The sequence below is a fragment of the Grus americana genome, chromosome 20, assembly GCF_028858705.1.
Source record: "Grus americana isolate bGruAme1 chromosome 20, bGruAme1.mat, whole genome shotgun sequence".
Taxonomy (NCBI): Eukaryota; Metazoa; Chordata; class Aves; order Gruiformes; family Gruidae; genus Grus; species Grus americana.
The window spans coordinates 10,693,242-10,718,864 of record NC_072871.1 but is presented as its reverse complement, the minus strand read 5'-3'; the positions used below and the strand labels follow the sequence as shown (position 1 = coordinate 10,718,864).

Genomic DNA, 25,623 nt, shown 5'->3' with positions numbered 1-25,623 from the left:
GCCAGAGGGAAGCAAGTGCTCAAGCCACACCTGAGCCCTGTTTTGAACCAGAGGCAAGCAGCTTGCTTGATTTATTTTAAAGCCCATGCTTATGCTGCTTTTTCCAGAAAGGTTTTGAGCCTCCCGAAGCTTGGTGGAGCCACATGATATATGGACCCCAATACTGACTGAGCTCAAGGTTCAGACTGGACTCCATCCACCTCCTTTCTCCACCGCTGCTTCCACCAAAAATGCACTGATCACAGCAGGATTTCACTTTTGTGAACTAGGTTTGCCCCAAAGACATGCTCGGGGAATGCAAAACTGCCACCAGCAGAGGACAAGGTTTGCAGAACCTGAGGTTATCGACTTCCCTCGTGTCCTAGACACGGCTGTGCCCTCAGGTATGACTCACATTCCCAACGAAACAGCAGCGTGGCAGAAATGTCTGGTGTTTTAACACGGCTCCATGTGAGAACTGTAATTGGCCACGAAGCCACAGGTTACCTGACAACAGGAAGATCTGCGAGGTGAGTCCTTTTATTCTTCCTATTTTGGTTTTAATCTTGTCCTTTTTCTTGCTGGGGGAAAAAAAAAAAAAAGCCATCACCTGAGTTCCGGCTTCAGCCTCTGATAACCCACAGCAGCTTTTGCCTCTCATGTATCCAGAGCCACCTCTAATGAGCGCCTGTTCCTACCCCCTGCAATAAGCTGCAAATGGGATGAGCAGATCCCGAGGTCGGGGAAGATGTTTCATTTTGAAAACATGAATGTTTCCCTGCCATTTCGGCCATCCTAACAAGGGGTCCAATTAGCGCTCGTGACTTTGTCATCCGTCCACCGGGGACGCAGGGACGGGGACCACTGCTCTCACTTCCACAAAGATCATGGATCAGGAAGACAAATCATCCCTAATGGGACCTCGGGGAGAGACTCCGCTCTTCTTTCAAGTCAAAGGCTGCACATGGAGGCAACTTGCTCTGCAGAGCCATAAAATGCCACCTCCGCTGGTAACAGCAGAGCTCTCCAGCAGCAGCCAGCCTCCCCCTTTCCAAGCAACTGCATGTGCACAAGAACATTTATCAGGCTTCTGGCCATAGCTTTGACTTTCATTTTATTTTTAAAGCGCATTCACATGTAAATTGACTTGGCCCAAGAGGATACATGAATACAAGAGCCCTTTCTTTCTTCTGGAGTGGCATTAGGAGGAACATGGTGAAAGGAGCAAAGTTTCCTCACCTCTGGGCTGCAATTCTGCAGCTAAGGAAAAGCAAGTTCATTGTTTCCTTCTGCACACAGATGCTGGCTGTGCTGTTTTCAGCAGTCTTGTTCAAGCGAGCCATTTCAGAATATAAAAGCATATTACATATCCCAGGGACAAGAACACACAGGCAAATGTCTTTTCGGCTCTGTTTTATCTATTGTAAGAGCAGGAGATAAATTAATGTGAGTCTCTAACTGTGTCTGACGGTTTGAAACACGGTCCTGTCCCACACTCCCAGGGTCAGACCTGGTTTGGTAGGTAGCGGACTTCTGGGAAAAGAAAAAAATGAGAACGTGAGGTTGGAGTCCAGGAAAGGGCACAATTCCTCAGGGAATGAAAATACGTGTGGCTCCCCAAACAAGCACATCTGGGGCGAAGGCAGGTGGAAATCTATTCCACAGCACTCTGCATACGTCAGCCCCACATCTCGCGACTCGTTGCTGCGGAGTTAACACAAAAACGTCTGAAGATCCTTGCAGCTCAGATCCACAGCGTCCAGCACCTCCCCTGCACCGACAATGGGGACAGGGACAGGGCAGGTTCAGTCTAGCCACATCGCCAGCTCCAGCATCACCTTCTCTTTATGCAACGACAGAATGGATTCACCTCAGAACCTGACTCCAGCATCGGGAGTCAATCCAGCATCAACGCTGCATCGGGAAACTGCCCTCTACCTCCAAGTCAAACCTCTTCTGTGCTGCTTACGGCAGAGGAGCTCAGTGGGGTGTAAGCACCGTGCCTCATGTCCACTGCCACAAGCTGTCACCCCATTTTCATCCTGGGACCCTTCATGCCTGCTGTTCCCCGCTGCTGTTCACTTGACGTTTCCTAGCCCTGAGTATTTTCCGTGTGATTTTGGCAACACCCAGGCAAAAGATGCTGGCTTCCTCTGTAGCATCACAGGTGTTCAAGCACCATGGGGAAAAGAAATGCACCGGCAAAGTGAAAATAGGTAGCACTTTGGGTTAAGGCACCAGGTTTTCAGTTGCCAGAAACTAGGAATGGAAATACTTGTGAAGATTTACAAACTGAGAGTTATGACTCACTCCACATTTTTTAGTGAATGAGCAGGTTGAAATGTGTGTCCCAAAAGGAAGGATTCTGTAGCTTGGCTCTGCTCGGGGAGCATGGGGACGGTAGGACACGGCTGGCAGCAGATCATCAGGGAAAGCCTGCTTGCCAGCAGAACAGAGAAGAAACAGAGCTCTAAAATTTTGCTATTTCTCTACATGAAATCTCCAACGCCCTGGTAACTCCAAGAGCCAAAGCACCAACTGCTTCAGCGTCTGAAAAAACAGGCCTCAGCTCTTCTAACCTCAGTTCTAGCTTTGCATCCCCGAACTCTGGGTTGGGGACAGCCAGTGGTGCGTTTTGCCGGTGTTTTGAGTTTTCCCCACCTTTCGCAGCCGCCATCGCACTGCGCAATGAATTATTCTCCTCCTGTGCCCTGTACTCTACTCTTGTCTCAAAAGTAAATGGTGCAAACACCCGGTACGTGCGTTTTCAAAGTCTCTGCCGGGACAGAGCTGGTCAGCGTTTGCAGGATGGGGGTTTGGGTCCCAAATCTTGCCCTGGGTCTGCGAAAGGCCCCGCTGCCCAGGGCCGGCGGGGTGCCCACCGTCCTCCCCGGCGGACCTTCCACCATCAATCGTTAAACGGGCTCCAGCCTCCCTCCCCTCCGCGCCGGCTCTTCGGGCTCCGGGGCGGCCGCGCCTGCCTTTGTGCCCCGGCGGCAGAGCCGCCCGGCCCGGCCCGGCCCCTCCCCGCCCCGCCGCTCCCGCGGGCAGAGCCGCCGGCCGCGGAGAGCCGGCCGGCCGCCCCCGCCTCCCCGGCGGAGCCCTGCGGCGCATGCCTCCCGCTCCCCGGGGGCAGGGAAGGAAGCGCCGCCCGCCCCTGCACCAGCGCGGCGGGTCAGCGACCGCGGCGGAGCGGAGCCCGGCGGAGCGGCGAGCCCGGGGCCGGGCGCCGCCACCACCACCCCAACCACCACCCTCTCTCGGCCTCCCCCCGCGGCGGCGGCAGGTGAGCGCCGGGGGGGGGCGGGCGGGCGGCGCGGCGGGGCCCCGCCGAGGCTGAGGCTGAGGCCCAGGTCCGGGCCCGGGCCCGGCGCGGCCGGCCGAGAGCGGCGGAAGGCGGGAAGGGGGAGCCATGGCGGCGCGGGCAGGGCCCGGCTGGCCGCGGGCAGCGGGCGGGGCGCCCCGCGGCGGTGGCCCCGCGTACGCCGCTTCCAGGCGTCCCCCCCGGGGTGAGTGTCCCCTCACACCCCCTGTGGGTGCCCCCCGGGGTGGGTGTCCCCTCGCACACGCTCTGTGGGTGCCCCCCGGAGTAAGTGTCCCCTCACAGCCCCTCTCTTTGGGTGCCCCCCGGGGTGGGTGTCCCTTCGTATCCCCTCACATCCTCTGTACGTGCCCCCCGGGTGGGTGTCCCCTCACACAGCCCCTGTGGGTGCCCCCCGAGTGGGTGTCCTCTCATGTCCCCTCACTCCCTCTGTGCGTATCCCCTGCTTCGTGTCCCCTCATATGCCCTCTCACACAGCGTCCGGGTGTCCCCTCACACCCTCCATGGGTGCCCCGTCAAGAGCCTGCACCCCTGGGTGGGTGCCCTGGCCTGAAGCAGTGCTGGGGCAGGAAAGTTCATCCCAGTCCCGAGTAATTCTTTCAGGGCAACCGCCATCCTGGCGTATTGTAGTGAAGGCACCTGCCCCTTCCCTGAAAATTGTAGAAATAGGTTAATAGAAAATAAGTTGGGGGGTTTTTAATGAAGCTGGGAGCTTAAGTGTGTTAATTGCATTTCTTCAAGATAATGAGGTATTCTAATTTCTGTCTTTTTGATCCTTAGCTGCTTAGTACAAGGAAAAACGTTTTTAATTTATGTTTGCCCTAGCGAATGTGTTGGAGGCTACTTTAGAAATTGTGTGTTCATTCACGTGTTTCTGAAAGTTGGGGTTCTGACCCGTGTCGTGCCGGGCTGCTTGTGAGACGCCTCCCAGGTTAGTTCATGGCCAAATACACGAGCAATCAGGAGCGCTGTGCGTTATCGGCGCGCACGTAGAGCAGAAGTCAGTCTGAACTATCTTCAGTTGACTAAAAGGTGGAAGTTAAAACAGCGTGTGATGGATTGCTCCAGGTTCCAGCTAGCAAGGAGGGATGTTCTTGATCGCTATACTTAAAATTTTAATTCTTTATCTTTTGAGATGAATTATCACTGAGGAAAAGAAAAACAGAAGAGCCAACTGCTCTGTAGACATTGTGTAAGGCATGCTCAGGCTGACCCTGCTTTGGTCAATAAGATTTCAAGAACAGTCTACTAACAAGATGGCAATAAAACTGTTCCCTGAGCACAAGTCCCAGAATAATTTTGACAAAAGCGTTTGTCATGTTAAATATAACGTCCGTCATTGTAGCACTGTGCTCTTTTTAAAAGCGGTAAAGAATTGTCTTCGTTGGTTGTCTGTTATCTTATTCTCAATAGCAAATAAATATACTTGGAAGTTCTAAAGAGTTTAGAATCATTAATTCTTTAAGATATTTATTGTCGCTGATTAATTTGAAACCAGAACTAGAGAATAATTGACAAGCACAAGGTCAGAGAAGATTGAGAGGCAGAAGCGTGTCTCTGGAGGTCAGTCGAGTCCAGTGCCACACTGCAGTCGGCGCTCGCTGGGTTTGCGTGGGAGACTGCGAGTTGGGCTTGAAGAACCGCTCTAGTGTGGCAGCTTTTTGCAGGGGTTGCTGTATGCCTTGTGTCAGCCAGGTACTATTTCGATCCCACCAAATGGTGCTGCAGGGGGAAACCTTCAGCCCTCATGGGATTGCATGGAAGTTGTGAATTCTTTGGGGTGTTATCTGGCATTTTCATAATTTTTGTCCTGCTTTTGCAAACTCCTAAAGATTTGTGTTTACCACGAGCTTTTATCCTGCACTGAGGCCAGAATGATTGATGTCTCAGGGTTATTGCTGTATAGTATGTTTCGGGAAGAAGTAAGTTCCCTTTCTGTCTCCTTGAGCCACCCCGAGTCCCTCAGTTGTGTGTGTTTAATGCCAAGCCAGAACTAGCATGTGATTTCAGGCATCATGCTAACACAGTTACTCTGCTCTTTGAATAAGAGTTGGTTTGTGTTCCACCATCTCAGATCATGGGCAAGCTTGCTTCACATCCGCCCATTATATATGTGACATAGCCAACATTGTTTTCGTTGTAAAACTGAAAAGCTGAGCTATGCACGGGAGGAGTTCTTTAAAAAGGGCAATTATGCCAAAGGAAACACAGGGAGCAGAATATTTTGCAGGTTTCTCTGCTCCCACCAATTGCACTTTTTTGTGAAAGATTTACTTAAAATTGTTCTTTCTGTCTTGCCACAAGGTTCATTGCAAAAGTATTCAGACAGCTGTAGTGCAGAAGGGGATCATACATGCCTGTGCGCTGCAGTATCATCAGAATGATTCTTTGTGGGTCTTGACAATACGTGATTGTTTAGGAATGGATGCAAAAGAGAGTGTGACCTTCAATGGAAAGTGCAGGAAGAGTTTCGGAAGTGAGGGTAATTACCTGAATTGGATGATGTTTGTGCCAGAAAATACTGAAAACCACAAATGATGAGAGCTCTGTCTTATCCTTAATGGCAGTAGTGACTGATTTACCCGTTAAAGTAACTCTTGTGATTATCTGGCATACTAAGTCTGAGTGTTAATAATTTACAATTTATGTTACCGGTATTATTACATGGAACTTCTAGAAGGTAGATGCGGAATAAAAACTATTTTCCTGTCTTTGTTTTCCTTGTTGTAGGATGGAAGAAAGACCAGTCTGAAAAACTGTTCCGTTGTGGACTTTGCTGTTGTCTGCTAGAATGTTCCTTATGAATGCTTCTCCTTTGGTAGCTCTTCAGACAAAATGGGAGTCCTTTGGACCAGCAAGGAATTGTAGATATCCCGTTTGCTTCCCTGAATCTGAAGGGGACGTCACTAGAACCTCTGTAAGTGCAAAAGTTCAGATGATCATAAACAACCTGCAAAGTCAAGAGTCTCCCCTGGGTATGAACAATGAGTATGATTGTATTATGCAGAAGAAGCAAAAGGGAGAAAAGGGTACTAGTAACAGAGTCACATCTAGCACCGCATTGCTACGGAAGCATCCTCAATATACCAAATGTGGTTGCCCTGCTGATTCAGATGACACTGAAGTGGAAGAGAATGTGGGCTTTGGAACTCTCTTGCTCGATTCTGATAGCGACGATTCCGTTGACCGAGGTATAGAGGAAGCCATTCAAGAGTACTTGAAAGCAAAAAGCAAAAGTGACCAGTCATTGCAAAGGAATGCAGAGTGTTCGGAAAATATAAGCAGAGACAAAAGGCTTAAGAGAGAATTGTCCCAGAACAAAATGGCTAGTAACCTTCTCCCTGTGAAATTTAAAGCTGAGATGCTCTCTGAAGAGTACCTGTCTGACCACCTGGGAATTGGTAAAAGGCTACAGCCTGCTTCCCCTCAGAGCATCAGTAGTGACGACTCTTTTGAACAGAGCATACAGGCTGAAATAGTACAGTTCTTGAATGAGAAGAAGCAGCAAGAAATTAGTAAATGTGTAATCAGAGAGGATAAAAAAGATTCCCATGTGAGAGCTGTCCTAAAATGCAACAAAGAAACAGCAAACAAAGCAAACTGTGGTGCTATAAAGCAAGGTTGTAATGCGCTCCTTTTGAGACACCATCCCAAGCTACAGAAAACCAGCATGCAGTCCAAGTGTTTGCAGTCTAAAATCCAAGAAGAGCCTAGTGATTTCAGCCAAGTGAACCAAGCATATCTAGAAATGGCCACGGCCAGCCAGCCCTGGTTAGTGGAGCAAAATGAGGAAAGCGGAGCTAATTACTGGGAGACGAGAGGAGCACTTACGAACGAGAGCATGCACGCATCTGACTCAAGTAGCGATGATGGTATTGAAGAAGCCATTCAGCTTTATCAGCTGGAGAAAATCAGGAAAGAGGCCGGTCATGCGACAGACTGTGTCCCTTTGCAGAGGGAACAATTTGATATAAAGGGTATGGCGGATATTTCTGCAAGCCTCACAATTAGCTCAACAAAAAGTGCCTCACCAGAAATCCATAAAAGCCCTATAAGCAACAAGAGAAAAGACATTAATTGTAAGTCAACAGAGTTAGAAAGCACCAGCAATGAATTTAACAAGCTGTTTAAACCACTGAAAAAAGCCAGACATTTTGCACCTCCGGAAAACAAGATTGCTGCTTGTGAGCTCACATTGCAGGCCTCTTGCAGAGCAGACACATCTGCAGAACTCATGTGTGCAGAAGCTATCCTTGATATTTCCAAAACAATCATGCCATCCCAAATGGGAAGTGACAACAAATCGCTTGCTGCAGACTCCTTCTTTTCTCCCCAGCTTCTCTCATCCTCCCATTGTGAAAGCGACAGCAGCCTTGTGGACAGCGATGATAGTATAGAGCAAGAAATCAGAGCTTTTTTGGCTCTGAAAGCACAGTCGGAAAGCCTTGCAACAAAGCCTCCCAGCCTGTCACACTCAATCCAGATGCCTTTGCCTTCTGATCAAAACAGCCTCACCGGTACCCTTGAGCCTTCTCTTCCCAAAACACTGAAGCTATCACTGAGTCGTAAAAGGAGACTTAAAAGGGAAGGCAGAATAGCGAAGCAAGGTGCATCAAAACCGCCTGAACAGCTGGAGACGGGACTTTTCCAGCCAGGTAACTATTCAAAATTTCCTCTGCTCCAAGAGGAGTGTGCCCTGAGCAGCACCGCAGAACTCTGTGATGCTCAAAGGCTCGGTAGTAAAGAGACCAGGCAGCAGCAGATGATGTCTTCCAGATTGTCTGGATCTGATGGCAGATGTGTGGCCTTGGACTCTGTAAACCCTTTTATGCAGGTTCAGAGTAGTGCAAGAAAGCTTATGAAAAATACCATCCAAACTCAAGAGCGGGATGGCTCAGACGATGAGAGCAGTTCTCTGGATAGCGATGAGGACCTTGACAGTGCTATCAAGGACCTTTTACGGTCTAAAAGAAAATTAAAGAAGAAGTCAAAGGACCAGAAATCTCAGTGCAAGAAGAGAGTCAGATTTAGCGAGACAGAAAGTCAGCTGCTAGATGAATTTAGTAGCCTCCAACAAAACGAGTGGAAATGTAAAAATCCCATGCTACTGAAAAGCTGCCTCTCAAAATCTAGAAAAGCTGTGAAAGAGAACGCAATCAGAAATCCTCCAGACAACGTAAATGTCAAACTTACCAGTGAAAAACCGGAAACCATGAAGAACTTAGAGTTTAACTTACAGCTTAAAAAAGGATATAAACCAAAACCAATTTCAAACCAGAATAACCTACGGGTAGCTAAAAATAGAAAATGTACTTTCACAGCTGCGTCAGAGGCTGATGACAGCAGTTCAGTGGACAGTGATGACAGCATTGAACAAGAAATTAGGAAATTTTTGGCAGAAAAGGCTAAAGACTCTGCAAGCAATTCAGAGATACAAAAAGATGATGCAACACTGGACCTATTGAGAGCGACCAAACAAACTGCTAATAAAGGAAAAGCAAAGCAACAGCCAGTTGAAAATGAGATTGACCTCATGCTGGATCAGAGTAAAAAGACTGAGGTATCTCAGCAAACTGATGAGTCAAAGAACTCTCAGAGAACAGAAGGGAAAAGTGCAATGTTACATGGCAGCGGGAAATCTGCTTCCACTGCAGAGAATGTTAATTTTCATACTACTGGTCAGTCAAAAGCTAAGCAAGGAGTGGGGGGGCTTAAAGGTGTTGCTGGTGGTGAGTTACCTGGAAATGCGACAGGTAAAAAGGATGTCCCTAATACAGAGCCTGTGCAGAAAATGCTTCCAACTAAAACCAGCAAAAATGAAGGTTGTAAAGTACAAAAAGTAATTAATGCAAAGTCTAGATCTAAAAGAAAGAGTACCTTTCACCTAAAAATTTCAAGTAAGTTTATTGCAGGTCTAAAATACGCTCGGGACAGGAAGAAATCCATGCTTTTGAACAAAAGGCAGAAAGCAGAACGTTCGCTCACCCAGGGCAGTGCATTAGGAACACAGGTAGCTTCCCAGGATACAGACATACTTAACCAAGGAAGGGGAGCCCCCTTGCCAAAAGGTGAATTTAGTGGGGAGAGTACAACAGCAATAAAAGAATCCAGTTCTTCTCAGAAGCTCACTGTGGAAGTGTCAAGTCCCCATGTAGCAGAAACCTGTGAAAGACTGGAGGCTGCTCCTTTGTGTATCAAAGAGGAAGCAGAGGGTTGCAGAAAGGTTAATGCTTCAGGAGACCAGTCAGATTCACGCTCGAGTCTCCCCTTGCAGGAGCGGAGTGTAGCAGCAGAACAAGTAGATAAGGTTTTCAGAGGAATATCCAAAGCGGAGAACACACAGATGTGGATCAAGGAAGGAGATATCCACAAAGACAGCTGGGCCCATTCAAATTTAGATCCCCCACGCCCTGAACACAGTACGGCAGTGGTAAAAGCAGATAAAGTTAGCAGAGACACATCTCAGCACAGTATACGTGCATGCAGTAAGGGAGAGGATAACCAGCAGGACAACAGGCCAGATCCTAGTTTAGGTTGCCCACTGCAGGAACTAAATGTGACGGCAGTAGCAGTGGATAAAACTAGTGGAGGAGCATGTACAAATAACAGTATGCACATGTGCATTAAGAAGGAAAAAGTTATCTGCCAGGATAGTGACAGACAAGAAGAAATTCAGGTGTCCAGCTCCACTTTGGCAGGCAAAATACCTGTTCTGCAGAATAGGGAAGCCGCTCATGAAGTGGACCAAGGGCAGGAAGTTTTAAACAAAACCTGTGCAAAATTTACTGATGTACCTGCAGGGGACTGCCCAGATTCCCCCTTGAAAAGAAAGGTTTCAAATATGTAAGTACACTTTTTTTTTTTACAGTAACAGCCTTTTTAGAAAATAACTATCATTGTAATTACCTTGATAAAACTTGAGACATAAGGAGAGACAGTGGGAGATGCTGATATCTGTATATCATATACACACTAATGTGAAAAATGCTTCTATTTAACAGGGATATCATGGATAAACATACATAGTTTTTGTAGAGTTTTGTAAATTATTTAAAGTGCTCTAAAGAAATATTTTTTATAATGATTTTTAGGGCTTGCATTACTACAGGATGCTGTAGTTACTGTAGATAAGAAGATACTGGCTAATCACGCTTTAAATTGTGAGGCCTCTAATCATATATCAAAAGGAAACCTGTTTGTGTGCAGAATATATTTGGCAATTAAGAGATCCTAGGAAAACACAGCATTTGATAGCAATGCTATACTTATGAAGCAGATTATCTGACATCCGTTGACATTCGAGCTGCCTTAGGACAATCCTATGTAGTGATTTTATGCTGGGGTCTCACTGTCGCACCCTGAGGACTGTTGTGCGAGTTCACTAAGCAGAACTCCAGCGAAGTCAGCACAGCTGTAGGTGTGGAGATCCATTCCTTGAAGGTACAAATGCAAATTCAGGTAAATAAAGCGGATCGGTCTGTCTGCACAGCCTGTGTAAAGCAATCTCGGCAGCTGCTGAAAGTACCTTTCGAATACTGGAAGCCTCCCGCTAGCAGGTGATTCCAAGCACAATTGCAGTTCAAGAAAAGTGAAGGAGTGTGTCTGTTCGGACAATGTGATTTCTGTGGATTTCGCTAGATTTACGTACTGTTGGGCTTGCAAGGCTGAAACAATTCCTTGTTGTTCTCAAGTCTAATTTTGATGCCCTGCAGTTACCCAGAGGTGGCTTTTGGTTTTCTGAATGAACTTTATTGAATTGAGTGCCCTTACTTTCCTTTTTCAAAAGTGGTTTCTAAAATGTTACATTTCTGTGAACTTTTATTTTCATCTACAGTTTTTGTGCAATAGAACAAAGCTAGACTTGCTGTAGGAAGTCCCTAATGTAAATGCCAAGGATATCTTCAGCACTGTTCTTTCATACTGGTAGTGCTTCCTCTGCCTCCGTTTCCAGCAGCCAGAATAAAGCAATTTTTCACTACTATCTTTTTTTTTGTACTAACTTTAAATGGGATTGAAGTAGCATGTTCATATCACACACAAAAAAAGTGTCCCCACGCTGGTTTCACTGAAAAATCAAAAAAGTGTGAATATAAGCTGTTGGCCGGTTCTTTTCATTTGTGTGTGGTGAAGTCCTTTGAGTAGTTTGTTCTTACATCTTGTCCCTGTGAATTGATCCGATATTCTCTTTATCTAGTCTTCTACAAAACTTCTGTCAGCCAATCTACCGCTCAGTATCACTTTGTTTCTCAATCACTTCAGCAGTCTTCCTGGAGGCTGGCCTTAATGTTCCAAAATGGAGCAAAAGCAGTCAAGAACGGATCCGGTATCGCATGGTATCCCTGGTGTGATCACATTTGCAGGATATTGGCAAACTATGGCGTAGCATAGAGTAGAACAAGTAACTGTGGCATGTAGAGAAATAAACAACATCCTTTGTGTGTTTATACTGTTGTGCAGTTACGTTTTAAACATGTTTATAGTGGTCACTTGACATTTCTTACTGTCCGGCCGCCTTTTTATAGTCCTTGGGTTGGTTTGTTTAAGAGATCAGTATGCTAGATCATCTCATTTTTGTGGTAGGATACCTTGGAAAAGTGTTTTTTACTTAGCTCACATGCCTGCAGTCAGTCTACACAGGCATATATTTTTGTCTGCCTTGCTTCAGTTGCAGGATTTGGGCCTTTTGTTTGGAGTAGGTAACTAGGCTGGTATTTTAAAATAGAAGTTTTCAGAGTACCTTGCTTTAAAAGGATTAAACTGTATACTTAATTTTAATAGAGGTGATGAAAGCACTATGTACTGTTTGTATAAAATAAGCTGAGTGTTTCTCCTCAAAGTTTTCAGTAAATCAGCGTTAAGACTTAAAAGGTGTCTTGTGCCCCTGTCGATGTGTCTGTGTTCTCAATACTACTTGTGAACTGATTCACTTTCAGTTAAGATGCAATTCCCATTACCTTGTGCTTTAAATAAAACCTAATTTCAAACAGCACTTTTTTAAATTGATAAACTTGATTTGTATATAGGAAATGGTGCACATTGATAAGTTTATAATGTTTAATAAATGGGGTTCAGACGATGGACCATGAAACCAGAGTGCTCCTATGGTTTGTGTCATCATCTTCAGTGAGTAGTATTTTTGTTGTCTTTTTTACCTCCTGACTGTAGTCCAAAGATGCAATTAGGCTGCGCTAGTAACGTTTGTGAGTAAAGGATGTCACTCTTGAAGACGATCACAGCCTTTGCGTTGGCCAAACCTGGGAACAGGATCTCAGTTCACCTGCTGCTCTTGCTTCTTGCCTCCTGTGTTCTTCAGCCACCCACTGCCTGAGGCTTTACTCTCCTATGTGACAACAGCGTGTGATTTCCTTGTGAATGTGAAACAGAGTCCAGATCTTTAAAGATGTGGCTGTTTAAGGGAATGTTGTTCTTAATAACAAAAAATGAAGGAGGACGATCTACAAAGTACATAGGCAAAAAAAGTTGGGGACATTCTGGGTGGTGAGAATAGTGCTTGTCATTTTAGCAAAACCCTAACGGCAATTTTCTTTCCTGGTGTTTGTGGTCAACAAGTGGAGCCTTTCCTCGTGCTTGCCTCTCTCCATTAGCAGCAAAAGGGTTAGCAAAAGGGGTTCCTTGGGTTCGAGGCAGAGTTTAGCAGGGGCGATCTATGATTCAGTTGGAAAGCACTTAGTGTATCCCTAAATGGCACCCTCTGTAGCACAGCTTCTGCAGCACCCAGGATTAGCTCATGATCCTTTCTGCCCTGCTATTGAAGACTGGTGGTAGTGAGTCTAGGAGCCCTTGATGGTGCAAGGATAGGATGAACGCGCTTTCTTGCTCACAGGGGACATTGTGACACCCAGCACAGAGGTTCTCCTAGAAGGCAAGGAGACTCTGAGCTAGTCTTCAGGGAGGGAGGGAGGGAAGGAAGACCGCTCTTTTGATATTCAAACCATGCTGTCACCATTGGTGTTTCTGTACCAATATTCTATGGGTATTCCTTCCTACCACCAAGTCCTCCGAGTCACATTTGGTCTCAGCAAGGGATTTTTCTGGAGTTTGTCCCAGCACAATTGCTGACTTGTCAAAGAGGAGCAAGCACCCACGGGGTGTGTGGGTCGCCAAACATCTCTGGAATTGGTGCCACAGCCATAAGAAGAGTGGCATGGCTCTGCTGGCAGTATCATCATTCTGGGTAGTTTTCATTGCGTATTCAAAAAAGAGAAGTCCGGTGTCTTGGAACAATAACAAATCACTCTTACACATTACAGATTAAAGGTTGAACAGCTGAGGAGTAGAAGGATTATACTGAGTGAGAATAATTTCATGAGCGAGAGTCCCACGCGTGTGGTACCAAGTGTGGGACTGCAGTACAAATCTCTTGAGGTTGAATCTTGATAGATGCAATACCAAAAACATTTTTTCTTCCTGTTGATACTGACCATACCAGGCAGCCAACCGAGGGTAGGCCCAGACTATCCACCCCTCCTGGCCCTTTCCAGCACCCCAGCGATAGCCCTCGTGAGTGCCCAGAACAAGCTGCTTTTTCCATTACTTCAGCCCTCCTAGGCATTAACGTGATCCTTTTTTTATTGCAGTAGATATGCATGGAACCATGAACTCACGCCTACTCAAGCACGTAGAGAAGTTTTGGGGTTTTTAAATGAGTGCTGGTTTATATATTTTTTTAAAATGCACAATGATTTTTTTTTTTTTTCAGTCAGAGCACAAAATTTGGTAATTTGCATGGTAAGTTATTAAACTACTCTATATTATGGCTACTGGTAAGTTGCAGCATCCTGACTGCAATACTAAAGTTCTCAGACAAATATCTGCTCGCTTAGGAATTTGAAAATAGGTATATTGTTCTATTTTTATCACAGTGGCTATTTTTCTGCACTTCAGGAAGGACAGTCTTCAAGGATCCTCAGGGGACCACAAGGACCACCTTAATTTTTTATAAACAGCTCTTTGCTGCTATTTTAGGAACATGTGTTTTGATGTGTAGCTGCTTTTTATACGAGGAAGGAACACCCCATCTCTGCTGCCATTTCTTTTATTAATGTATATGCTTTTTAATTTTTCAAACCTTTAAGAACTGCAGTTTGTCTTGGTTTGATAGTACAGCCTCACATAATTTTATCTGCAAAATTTATCTGTGAAAATCTTGCTTTCAAAGTATAGAGTAGAAAAACTTTTGGGTAGATTCTCTGCAATAAAATGTACCATTTTTAGGATGATAATTTGAATTTGTACGGTATCTCAGGTTACAGTCTATGTGAGCGTGGCGTAAGGTACGCTGCATGCAAAACTATTCAAAGGTTTCAGTTCAAGAATAAAAAGGGAAGAAATTAAAGCAAGGAAGAAAAGAGCTGGGTGGTTTTAGATGAACTACGAAAACAGGTGGAAAATATGTGACAAAAGCCACTAAATTTGTGTTTTTAAGAGGCAGTCTTATCCCTAAATTATTCCACCCACAGGAAAATCCGTGGATAAAAATATATGTAAAATTGTCACAACTGTTTATATTAATTCAGCACTTTATGCTATTTTTAATTTCAGGAGAAGAAAGGGAAGTTCTGAGAAAGTCAAGGTATTGTCTAGAGTCTAATAGAAGAATAACAGTGAATGATGGAGGGTTGCTTATTTATTTTCATATGTTAAATATTTAAAAGTTAACTTTTCAGGCCTGATTCTGTTTAGTATATTGTTCCAGTGTATTGGTGTGTTTTCAGAAAAGGTGAATTTAGCCAGCTGTTCTTCTGTTTGAGATAACCAAATGCATTGCAGTGAAAACTGGAATTGTTTGGTAGGTGTGATTGAAATCTTGCCGGCGGGTCCAGGAACGTGTAGCTATGCTGGGGTTTGAAGGTTTAAAAAAAGCCCAAGTCCAGTCCCGCACAGTTTTGGACTTCAGATTTGTGTTTAGTGACATTATTAACTGAACAGAATGCCTCTACCTTGCAAGTATGTTTAAATAGATCATCTTCTTGTGCTTCCTGTGCAGTTTATAGGACTATTTAAAAATTATACAAATAGGGAGTATTTCTAACATGAAGAGTATCATTTGCACTGGTACTTGGACATACTATTACACTTCTTTTTTTTTTTTTAGCAAACAGCTAGAATCGTATTATATTTTTAATATATGTACTATCAGTATGTTATGCCTGTAAGGTAGGACCGTTTCTCATCTATAACCAGGCAGAAGAGTTTCTCTCCAAGACTAGTTTTTAAGCCAAACGTGCTAAGGTGTTCCTGTTAGCGCAGTTACTGTCTAAATGATGCAGTTTCACTGGCTGTGTAACTACAGTTGTTACAATAAAACTTAAGAAAACATTTTTTTTCTTATTAGTTGTCTTTATTTGAATTTCTTAAAACCTTGTAGTTTTGAGAGGTAGGAAAGATGAGAATGCTTTCTACAAGGAATCCAAAGGCTTAATGAATACCTGTGGAAAACATGCAGTTTGGTTATTCATTAAATAGTACAGAAACAGTTTAAAAATCTGAATTTTAAATGATATGTGTTGCATGAGCCAAGAGTTTAAAGGATCACTAGTGACAGAGAAAACATTAAGGGAATATATGTAATGAATATTGTTCTAGTATTTATAATTATATGCTGCCTATAAATTAAGTAAAATGGTTCATATTTTATCACATTAAATTTTTATAAATTAAGATATTATTCCTAATAACATTCATTCTGTAAATTAGTGATTTTCATCTAGTACCAAAGTGGCTGTACGTGTTTTTCCCAACAAATTACTGAACTCAGTTTTGATAACACAGATTTAAACTGCTTTTCCCCCAAAGCTAAATTTGTGGCTTTAAGTAGGTAGGAGTCCTGTTAAAAAAACGCCATATGTACAACAGTTTGGAGTTTGAGGGGGGGGTGTTTTTAGAAATGTACTGCTCCTTTAACCTGCTAATTTTATAGCTATTCATCACATTGTAATAGCAAGTCTCACATTACCAAGCCGAAAGATTTTATTTTCCTGTGTTCAGGAGAAAAAAGAAATCCCATTAAATCCTGAGTTACATGGTTAATAGTGTGGAGCACAGGCCTTCATCTGCTGCTGATTAGCGTGCCACGGGAATTCTTTTCCTGATGGTCTATAGAGTTTCACTCTCCCCAGCGCAACTGCGGCATCCCAGGTCTGCGTTCAGGAGAAGGTAACCTGAAGCCAAGGGCTCAGTAAGCGTGCTTCGTCCCAGCCTGATGGCACAGGGGTGAGTGTAATAGAAACCTGCCTTATTCTCCATGAAATAGCCTGTAACCTCGTTTAGCAGCTACGCTGCAACAGCGTAGTGCCTCCTGTCTGCTCTCACGTGAGGCTTAGTAACAGATTTAGGATAAGGTCATGGCTGTTGTTTGCTTGCTCATAGGTTGTTTGGGTTATGTTGGTGGTTTTTTTTTTTTAATCTAGGCAGCCAGCAGTAAATCGTGGTTTCATTTCATACTGTCATGGTTACTGCTGCAGATCTAGCAGTGCGACGGGCCGCTTGGGTTGTAGCTGGGATGGAAATTGAGGTGGTCATAGGCGGTGATGAAGTTGTCTGGGCCGGTGACGTGGCTCTTCTCCAGGGAGGTGTTCAGCCCGTTATTTCTGTACATGCCACACTGCGCCAGAGCGCTTGAAAACGCGTGCGAGGTGACGTGGAAGGAGGTCTGTGAGAGCGAGAAAAGGGGAGGAAAAGGTTTTAAATGCCAACAGCAATAGCACCTGCAACGTGCCAAAGTTTGGATGCAATGAGAAGGGCACTTTATCTTCATCTGCTTTGGGAAGTGCCAGGGGATGTTGCAGAGGCCAGAACTGTGAGACCCTGTCTCTGAAACCCCCGGCTGCAGCCCGGGGCTGCCCCCATCACCCCCCCGTCCGTCTGTCCGTACCTACCGGCACCTCGTGCACCGTGGGGGCTTTGCTGCCGTAGGCCTGGTTGGTGGTCCGGTACCGGGGGTGAGGCTCCGGCTTCCTGCGGGGGGAGAGCACAGGTGGGGAGAGCACAGGGGGTGCCGGGGGGCTCGGGGGGGCGGGGGCCGCGCTCACCCGGGGCCGGGGGCCGCGCTCACCCGTAGCCGCGGAAGCAGGCCGGCTGCTGGAAGCGGCCGGGCAGGCCGGGGCTGGTGCGGTACCAGTCGCTGGTGCGGGGGCCGGGGCCGTCGGCGGCCGCCGGGTCGGACATGGGGGACGGGAGCGGGACCGGGCCGCGGGGCCGCGCGTTGCCCGGCGACGTGACGCTGGGGGCGGGCAGCGATCGCTCCGTGCCCCGAGCCCGGCCCCCCGCCGCGCAGGAAGCGGAAGGCGGTGCCTGACCTTCCTCCTGCTCCCGCTCGCCCTGCGGCCGCCGGGCACGGAGCATGGCGGTGCCGCGGCTCCTGCGGGCAGGTGAGTCGGTCGTGCCCGGTCCTGCCCTGTCCGCCCCGCCCCGTCCCGCCCGTCTGACCCCGTGTTTCTCTCCCCGTAGCAGCCCCGCGGCTCTACAGCAGCGTACCGGCCCCGGCGGCGGCGGTCCGGCCCCGCGGTGAGTGTCTGCCGCGCACCGGCCCCTTCCCCGGGGAGAGGAGGGGGGTGTCCCTGAGCCGGTCCCGGTCCCCCGGCACTGCCGGCACCTGGGGCAGGCCGTGAGCAATGTCCTTGCGGGTAGCGCCAGGCCCTTGTTGCACGCAAGTGGACACGGGCACACCAGGGTCCTGCTCATCCCCCAGACACAGCAGGAGGGAGTAGTGATGGGGTTTTTTTCCTCCTCTCAGCCGAGGATGAGAAGCTGCTGTCCGAGCCTCTCAGCCACCCCGACTTCTTCAACGTGAAGGAGCTCTTCTCCCTGAAAGATCTCTTTGATGCTCGGGTGCACCTGGGGCACAAAAAGGGATGTCGGCACAGGTGAGTGACCCCGTTTCATGATCCAGCACTTGTTGACATCAGGAGCGTTTCCCCAGATTGTAAGCCTTTGGAGGCTGCACCAGACCGGTCTGGGGCTGGAACTGCCCACACAGACCCATGTTTCCTCCTGGGCACAGTTACTGCCCTGCAGAAGTGCAGGGACCCCACTCAGCGCAGGCACCGAGTGGGGTGTCAGACCTGCACCCCCCTGAGCCCGGCTGGGACAGGCGCTGTGCACAAGGGCTCTCTGCAGAGAGCACCTCTGGTACCAGCTGGGAGCTGGGGTGTGAGAAGATTTTTGTGGGGCCACACAGATGCACCCTGTCCCCGCGTCCCCTTTTGTCGCCCTCCCTCTGTCCCTGCAGGTTCATGGAGCCCTACATCTTTGGCTGCCGCCTGGATCAGGACATCATCGACTTGGATCAGACGATGCAGCACCTCCAGCTGGCCCTCAACTTCACCGCCCACATTGCCTACCGCAAGGGCATCATCCTCTTCGTCAGCCGCAAGCGCCAGTTCTGCCACCTGGTTGAGAGCACAGCGCGGGACTGCGGGGAGTACGCCCACACCCGCTACTGGCAGGGTGGCCTGCTCACCAATGCCCACATCCAGTTCGGGTCCGGCGTCCGCCTGCCCGACCTCCTCATCTTCCTCAGCAGCCTCAACAACGTCTTTGAGCCCCACGTGGCCATCCGGGATGCTGCCAAGATGAACATCCCCACGGTGGGCGTGGTGGACACAAACTGCAACCCCTGTTTGATCACCTACCCCATCCCTGGGAACGACGACAGCCCCACCGCCATGGAGCTCTACTGCAAGCTCTTCAGGATGACCATCATCCGCGCCAAAGACAAGAGGCGGCAGACCGAGGTCTTCAACGAGCTGCGGAGCAAAGCAGAGGGCAATTAGAGCCCTAGGGACAGGCTTGGCCGTGCCCAGCAGCTTGGTGATGGGTGTCCTGCTCCGCTCCCATGGGCGCTGCAGGGCTCACCCTGCACCCAGAGCACCAGCTTTCAGCAGAGCTGGGCTGGCTGTAGAAGGGACCCCCTCCAGCTCTGCTGCTCCGCAGAGATCAGCTGTGGTGGGTTTCTAGCTCAAAAAAACAAATTGTCCAGAGTGATGCGAGGGGAGACGGAGCCAGGCCAGACCTTACCCAGCTCCCGTCCTTGTGTTTGTCCCTGTTGCAAGGAGGCGCCTCTGTCCTGTGGCCTTCCTATTCCTGAGCTCGTGATCTCACCTGAAACCACTTGTATCTCATGCCTCTTCCTGACACGACAAATAAAGGGCCCTGTGATCCTTTTTCTTTCTTTCCTTGTGAAATGGGAAGGTACGGGGGGTCTTCTGGCAAGCATTTATGGTCACGGGATGGGGGGTAAAGCAGTGAAGGGTGTTCCCAGCCTGGGGACCCCCAGGGCGCTGCAGGCCAGGAGTGGGGTGTGAGGCTGGCTGGTGCTGCACAGGGTGGGGGTGTCCCCGCTTTGTCCCAGGGTCCAACGTCTGCCACCACCACGGGGCGCGGGGGACTGCAGGGTGCAGCTGAGAAAAGGGAGATCCAGCCCCTAACGCGCCGTGTGTCTCTGTGGGAGGGCTTAGGGCAGTGCTGCAGCGTTGGGATCAGGTCTGGGCCAGGTGTTCCGGGCCCGTGTCCCCATCCCGGTCCCGTCCCATGTCCCCGGCCCTGGCACCGGCCGCTCCCTGCTCTGCGTCCTCCAGCCCAGCAGGGGGAGCCCGCGGGAGCGAGCGCGCTGCGCGGATTGTCCCCACGGCGCTTCCGTCCGCCCGCCCTATATAAGCGGAACGCGGGCGCGTTGTCGCCCTTTCAGCATGCGGCTCGGGACGGTGAGCGGCGGCGGCGGCGGGCGGGACGCTGCGGGGAGCGGGGCCGGCCTCTCCTCGGTCCCGCTCCGTCCCGGCGCCGTGGAGGGAGGGTTTGTGGTCCTCTCGGGCGCGCCCCGCGCCGCCCTGACCGCCGGCTGTTGTCCCCCGCTGCCCCTTCCCGCGCCATGTTGCAGCGAAGCTTCTTCAGGGCGGGCCCTGACGGCGGCTCTTGGGCGGCGGCGGCCGGTTCCGCGTCCGCTCTTCTCCCCCGTCGCTGAACAAGGGAAGGCCGCGACGTGAGGACATGGCCGCGGCCCGGCAGACCCCGCTGTGGCGCGGCTGGAGGTACGGGTGGTTCCTGTGTCCAGCCGGGGGGGGGTGGGCTACCAGCCCGGGAGGCGCCGGTCCTCTCGCTCCGGGTTACCCCAGCGCAGTCAGCCTTTAGTCCGCAGTCTCGCCTGCTCGCCCTCCCCAGACACACAACGTGTCCCACTCGGCCGGGCACAGCCGGGAGGAGCCGTTTGCTGCAGGCACGGCTGTGTGCTCGGGCCCGTGGGGCTGGGAAAGGCCGTGGGGACCGACCGCAGCGGGTGTGTTAGAAACTACTGAACGGTACTAGGGTTAAGGTAAATCAGGCAAAGGGATGTGCTGCCAGTGAAGGAGGGGAGAAAATTGAGCGCTGCCACCTTTTCAGGTTTTGAGGATAACGTTTTTAAAGATTTGAGTAACTAAAGTGAATCTATTCAACAAATTTTACTGTTTTAATCTTCTGGTTTTCTGTTCAGTGGTGCTGTTCACAAAGAAGGTCGTTAAGCAATCAGCTAAACGCTTGTTTGTTATTAACTACTACATTTTTCTCCTTTTTATTTGTCTTTCTTCAGCCTGGCAGAAGACAAAGGGTGACGCGAAAAAGATCGCTTGTCTCGAAAAATCATGGGTAAGTGGTGCTTAGCACAAAGGCTGTCCAAAGAGGTTTCAGGCATCTTATCAACTAAGCGGTGTGTTACATTTAGTATCTACACGCGCACAAAATACCTTTGTAACACTACTTTCTGAGTAGGTGATGTAATCTTGTTCTTGCAAATATCTGTAACTATCACCTTTTTCAGTCTTTGTGGGGTTTTTCCAACCTGCCACAGGCGTTGCAAAGGTGGCTGCTGTGGCATCTTTGTGTCATTAGGTGGCAGAGAGAGACAGGCTATGTTCTACGCTCGTTTGTTCTGAAACCCATGAGCACTCAGAGTGATTGATAGCCTGACATTATTTATAAGTAGGCTGGTTAATAGAACGCTCTTAAGAAACTAAGCTTTCCCTATTTTTTTTTTAAATTGCCTTAAACGTGAGATGTGTATGTAATACAATAGAAAGGTGTCCTGTTTGACCAGTAGTGGATGCGCAGCAGAACGGCAGTGCGTGGCTTTCTGATTGTTTAGCCTTGAAAACGGGAGGATCCTGTTGGTGCGTAGACTTGTATTACAGAAGAATGAGTTGAAGCGATGTGTCTAAAGCCACATGGCAAGTTGGTGACATCACTGGGAGCATGTCCTGGGAGTCACGTGCTGGCAGCCCTGACCCTGTTCCTGTCTGAAAGTAAAAATAATGTGTGCGCTATGCATTCATTTCTTTAGCTTCCCTCTGTTCCTGGGCCTTTCAAATTTGTCTCGTCAGTGAAACGGTAACCACGTAACTGGTCTTTGAGATGTGTCTAAATATATAAAATAAATGCCTTATATATTTTCCACTTCTTTTTCAGAGATAGCGATGTGACGTTGCAGACCCAGGAGATCTCCTCAAAGACCTGAGGTGAGCAGTAGTGGATGTGAGTTCCCCTGTGGAATAAAGAGCTCCATGCCCCAGCTCGTGTTGCAGATGTGGCTGTAGTGCCATGTTTGTGTCATTAGGTGGCAGAGAGGAAAAGGCGATGTCTTCGCTAGTGCTCTGAGACCTGTGAGCACTGGGGAATGATGAGCAACCTGACAATTATTTCTTGCTTTTCCTGTTCGGTTTTTTTTCTTTAATGTTAATCTTGAATCATAAAGGATGGACCACTGTGGAGGGACAGGGTACAGAAGTAGCTCTGTCCTCCAGTGTAACAATCCTTCTCATAATGAATACCTTGTTTATGTGACAGAAAAGAGACGTGACTGACTTTTCTGCTGTCATGTTCTGGTTTAGAAGTAAAACTTATATTTTTTTACTAACGCCATGTTAAAAGCTAATTCAGGTTTCTATACCATATCTTTTATTGTTATGGAGGAATGGCAAACTCCAGTATTCTTTAGTCTAATAGTCCTGAGTCCTTGGAGATTTGCTCTCCTGACATGTTAAGATCATCAGGGGGCAGAGATGAAGGGGCTTCCTGTGCCTGACACTTGTAACTGCTCAGAGATGAGTAGCTTGAATAGACGTGACAGCTCTATTCTTGAATTCTGTTTTTGCCTTCAACAATCCTTTATGGCCTCTGCAAGACATCCTTGCTTGCTGCCTGGTCGGCGAAAGGGCACCTCTTGAGTTTGGCAGGGTTTAGCATTATGTCGATATCAAGAATTGCACCTGGGAGTGGAGGAGAAGGGGGAAGCAGGCATTTAAGTTTGTTGGTTCCAAAGTATTGGCATGATCTAGAAATAGTTGGGTGTGGATTTAGTACATGGAGAAAACTGCACCCTGTTCTCAGCATTAGTAAAACACTTTGCCAACGTCATCTTGACTTCCAAGGGTGCTGAATAAGTTTGACCAGAAGGTGCAATCACCAGTCTTCTGAAATGCAGCTTTATCATCATGCTGGTGGGGAAAAGTGGGGAGAAAAACAAGTAAACCAACCATCCCCTCCCCCAAAAAAACCAAACTGAAGATCTTTTTCTTCTTACAGTTACTTTTGAGAACAAGACTGAGTTCTGGAACTTGCTTCAAATGTTGAAGGTAGGTATTATGTCATGTCTTGGAAACATACTGAACCTCAGCGTGTTACCGAAACAGTGTCTGGGTAGAAGTCCTTGGGTTGGTACATCTTGTCCTTCTGACTTCTTCTGGGACATGAATAAATAAAAAAAATAAAATGCTACTAGTGCATACTTGCAGAAAAAACTTAAAATTCAGTATTTTTTCATCTTTTTTGCTGATAAATCTCTAGATGGAGCACTGCCTCTATTCTGCTAGTGCAGTAATTTTTGTAAGCAATCTTAATCTGATTAACAAGTGCATCCTTTTAAGGGCAGCTGTCAAAAGACACTGAGAGCTTACACTTTTACGTATATCAGAGCGCCTGAGATTATCAAAATAGGCTCTTGTACTACTGCAGGCTGACACAATGCTACTGAAAAAAAATGTTTGTGTCACAGATGTGCATGGTAATGAGATTGTGTCTTAGACATAGTGAAGAAAGAAAAAGATGGATTTCAGTAATCCAAGCAAAAAATTAATGCTAAAACATGAAGTGTTTTTTAAAGTCCTTCTAAAGTGACTTTCAGTAAGTGGAGCAGTGGAATGTTTTGTCCTGTTTCCCCAGACAAGATCTAGGCTCCTTGTGCATCATGTTCTAGCTGGTGACACAGCAGACAAAAAGCAAAAATAAAATTGAGCACAGTGTGACTTTTTAGCTGTTTTCTGCTCTGTTTATGTGCTAGCACAATGGCAAAGGAACTTGACCTCCACGGCAGCGAGCTGCTGGGGAGCACAGGCATCAACGTATCCTAATAGCTCTGTGTGTTGCTGTCCTTTCTTGGGTGATGGGGTGCATGTGAGCCTCTGCTGTGCCACCGTTATTAAAACAAACGGTGAGAGAAGCTGTGGTTACACGTAGATAGTATTGTGAAACTCCGAGAGGCTTTGCAGTGACTAATAGCTTGACAAAATCTGGCAGTGCTAAATGGTGGAAAATGTCCTCATTAAACGGGTGTTATGAGGGCCAAAGGTGCCATTAACCAAGCGGGTAGCTGCTGGCTGCAAAATGAGCCATTTAATTGGGAAAAGTCACTGCCTAGCAGCGCTGGCTTTGGAAAAGAATGCTAATAAGGTTGTTGGGGGTATGGTTATGCAAAGAGGCATGCCTTAAGATGTGACTCTCCTATTTAAATTTCCTGACTTCTCTTAACCCTGAAATACATATTTTAGTTTTTTCATCAGACTTTACTCACATGACAGGTCCTGTAGGGGTAGTGAGTGCCTAACGAGTCTCTCTTTAGAACTTTACTGTGTGAGGCGTAGGATAGCTATTAAAATTTTCCTAATAGCATTTGCTGCTAACCACCTTCCCAAGACTGAGCAGCAATCCCAGGCTATGAATATTGCTTTACTGAAAGAATTGCCTGGCTTTCAGCTGTGGAAAAGATGAATATTTGGTATTAAAGTGGTTTTGAGAGAAATGAAGAAGTCTTTCTGCACATTAACTTAGCCCTTCACCATTTAGAACTCTTTTCTGTCATGGCTGTGAGCGCTGGAATAAGCCCAGCTTTTCTTTCTTTGCACTATTAATAGCTTGCCTCTGCACTGAGATTGGCAAACTCGCCTTTGATTTTTAGGGAGCCTAAGAGTGAGAGAGTAACCAAGAGCAGGCTCCAGCTATCGTGCCCTTAAAATTATCCCTTCCCAGGCTCACCAGAGTGCACTGTGCCTTGCCAGAAGATATTTTTTTTTCCCCCCAAGACCTTTCTGATCTAGTGACAATGAACCTCTCCTCAATTAATCTAATTTATTAATGCCATCTGCCTTCTGTCACGGCGTTAGGTCCTGATCCACATAAGTTTGCAGGCACTCGGCTTCCACTGAGTGCAGTGAATGCAGCCAGTGCAAGTTCAGGTAGGTGTTCCTGTGGTTCTGGCCTGAAGTAAATTGCTCTCTGAAGTTTCCCTGTGAGTCATGATAACTGAGCCCAGCTAATGACTTCCCTAAAATTTGGTTTAATTTTATGAAGCTTTTTATTTCCTCTGGGATGTGAAAAATCTTTGGACAGTCCCAAGACAAACCTGATGTAATTCTTCAATTAGCTGAAAATGTTGCCTCTGAAATTAAAAGCAATTCTCTGTCCTGACTAGCTGCAGTGCCTTAGCTCAGATAGTGAACAGCAGGAGCCTGGATGGTATGGATTAATTAGCTGCTTAGTACTGACATTTATTGCTAATTTTTGCTGGCTGTATTTGAAGTTGTCTAACATCCTCGGCCTTTTTTCATTTGCAGATCATACCTTGAGTTTTGGAATTTCTAGCAAACCTGGCTACAGTAAGTGAAATGGTTGGCAGCATCTGCGTTCGAAGATTTGTAGATTCCGAAAACTTGGTCTTTTCTCATACGTGGCTTAAAGCACACTACTAAAGCACTGCAGTTTCAATCTGTGTTTTCTCTACGTGGTTAAGAAGGATTAAAAAACAAAATGACTAAATAAAGATTGCACCTACAATAAGTTGGAAGTGATTATGCTTGTGTATTTGCAGCACCCCAATAATATTAATTTTTAACCATTCTAGGATTTAAGACTTTTATTTGTGGATACGAGAACTGGGATGGTTTTTTACTTTAAACAACGGAAGGTAGAAGTCTTGCTGCTTACCTCCATCCTTTTGTAGCACAAATCTACTATTACGCTGCTGAAGCAGCAGCATCTGTGAGATCAGATTGTCAGTCTGC

General features: G+C 47.4%; 3 protein-coding genes, 1 long non-coding RNA gene and 2 other non-coding genes across 7 annotated transcripts; 5 read left to right on the top strand and 1 right to left on the bottom strand.

Moving 5' to 3' along the window:
* Positions 1-3,025: 3,025 nt before the first annotated feature.
* On the top strand, positions 3,026-11,005 carry PPP1R26 (protein phosphatase 1 regulatory subunit 26). Its single transcript, XM_054849199.1, is given in 4 exon segments — positions 3,026-3,265; positions 6,032-10,144; positions 10,791-10,824; positions 10,826-11,005. Coding segments are annotated over 3 exon segments (4,122 nt in total). The 5' UTR covers positions 3,026-3,265; positions 6,032-6,092; the 3' UTR covers positions 10,862-11,005.
* A 5,263-nt stretch (positions 11,006-16,268) lies between these two features.
* On the bottom strand, positions 16,269-17,679 carry PIERCE1 (piercer of microtubule wall 1). Its single transcript, XM_054849198.1, has 3 exons — positions 17,376-17,679; positions 17,200-17,278; positions 16,269-16,973 (listed from the first exon to the last, which is right to left on the bottom strand). The coding sequence occupies exons 1-3, from the start codon at positions 17,663-17,665 to the stop codon at positions 16,788-16,790; spliced, it is 555 nt and encodes a 184-aa protein (XP_054705173.1). The 5' UTR covers positions 17,666-17,679; the 3' UTR covers positions 16,269-16,787.
* Positions 17,588-19,485, top strand: MRPS2 (mitochondrial ribosomal protein S2). Of its 2 annotated transcripts, none has more exons than XM_054849195.1 (4): positions 17,588-17,691; positions 17,771-17,827; positions 18,057-18,186; positions 18,552-19,485. In XM_054849195.1, exons 1-4 carry the CDS (start codon positions 17,664-17,666, stop codon positions 19,093-19,095), a joined length of 759 nt encoding a protein of 252 aa, XP_054705170.1. In that variant the 5' UTR covers positions 17,588-17,663; the 3' UTR covers positions 19,096-19,485. The 2 variants fall into 2 exon arrangements, with proteins under 2 accessions (XP_054705170.1, XP_054705171.1); XM_054849196.1 differs by having other exon boundaries at positions 17,609-17,691; positions 17,774-17,827.
* Positions 19,486-19,997: 512 nt separating this feature from the next.
* LOC129215653 (uncharacterized) lies at positions 19,998-25,399 on the top strand. The gene is made up of 5 exons (XR_008580062.1): positions 19,998-20,349; positions 20,886-20,941; positions 21,758-21,807; positions 22,874-22,923; positions 25,177-25,399. It is a non-coding gene; the product is annotated as an uncharacterized LOC129215653 (long non-coding RNA).
* On the top strand, positions 21,134-21,266 carry LOC129215690 (small nucleolar RNA SNORA17). Its single transcript, XR_008580068.1, has one exon. It is a non-coding gene; the product is annotated as a small nucleolar RNA SNORA17 (small nucleolar RNA).
* Positions 21,852-21,985, top strand: LOC129215691 (small nucleolar RNA SNORA17). Its single transcript, XR_008580069.1, has one exon. It is a non-coding gene; the product is annotated as a small nucleolar RNA SNORA17 (small nucleolar RNA).
* Positions 25,400-25,623: the final 224 nt, after the last annotated feature.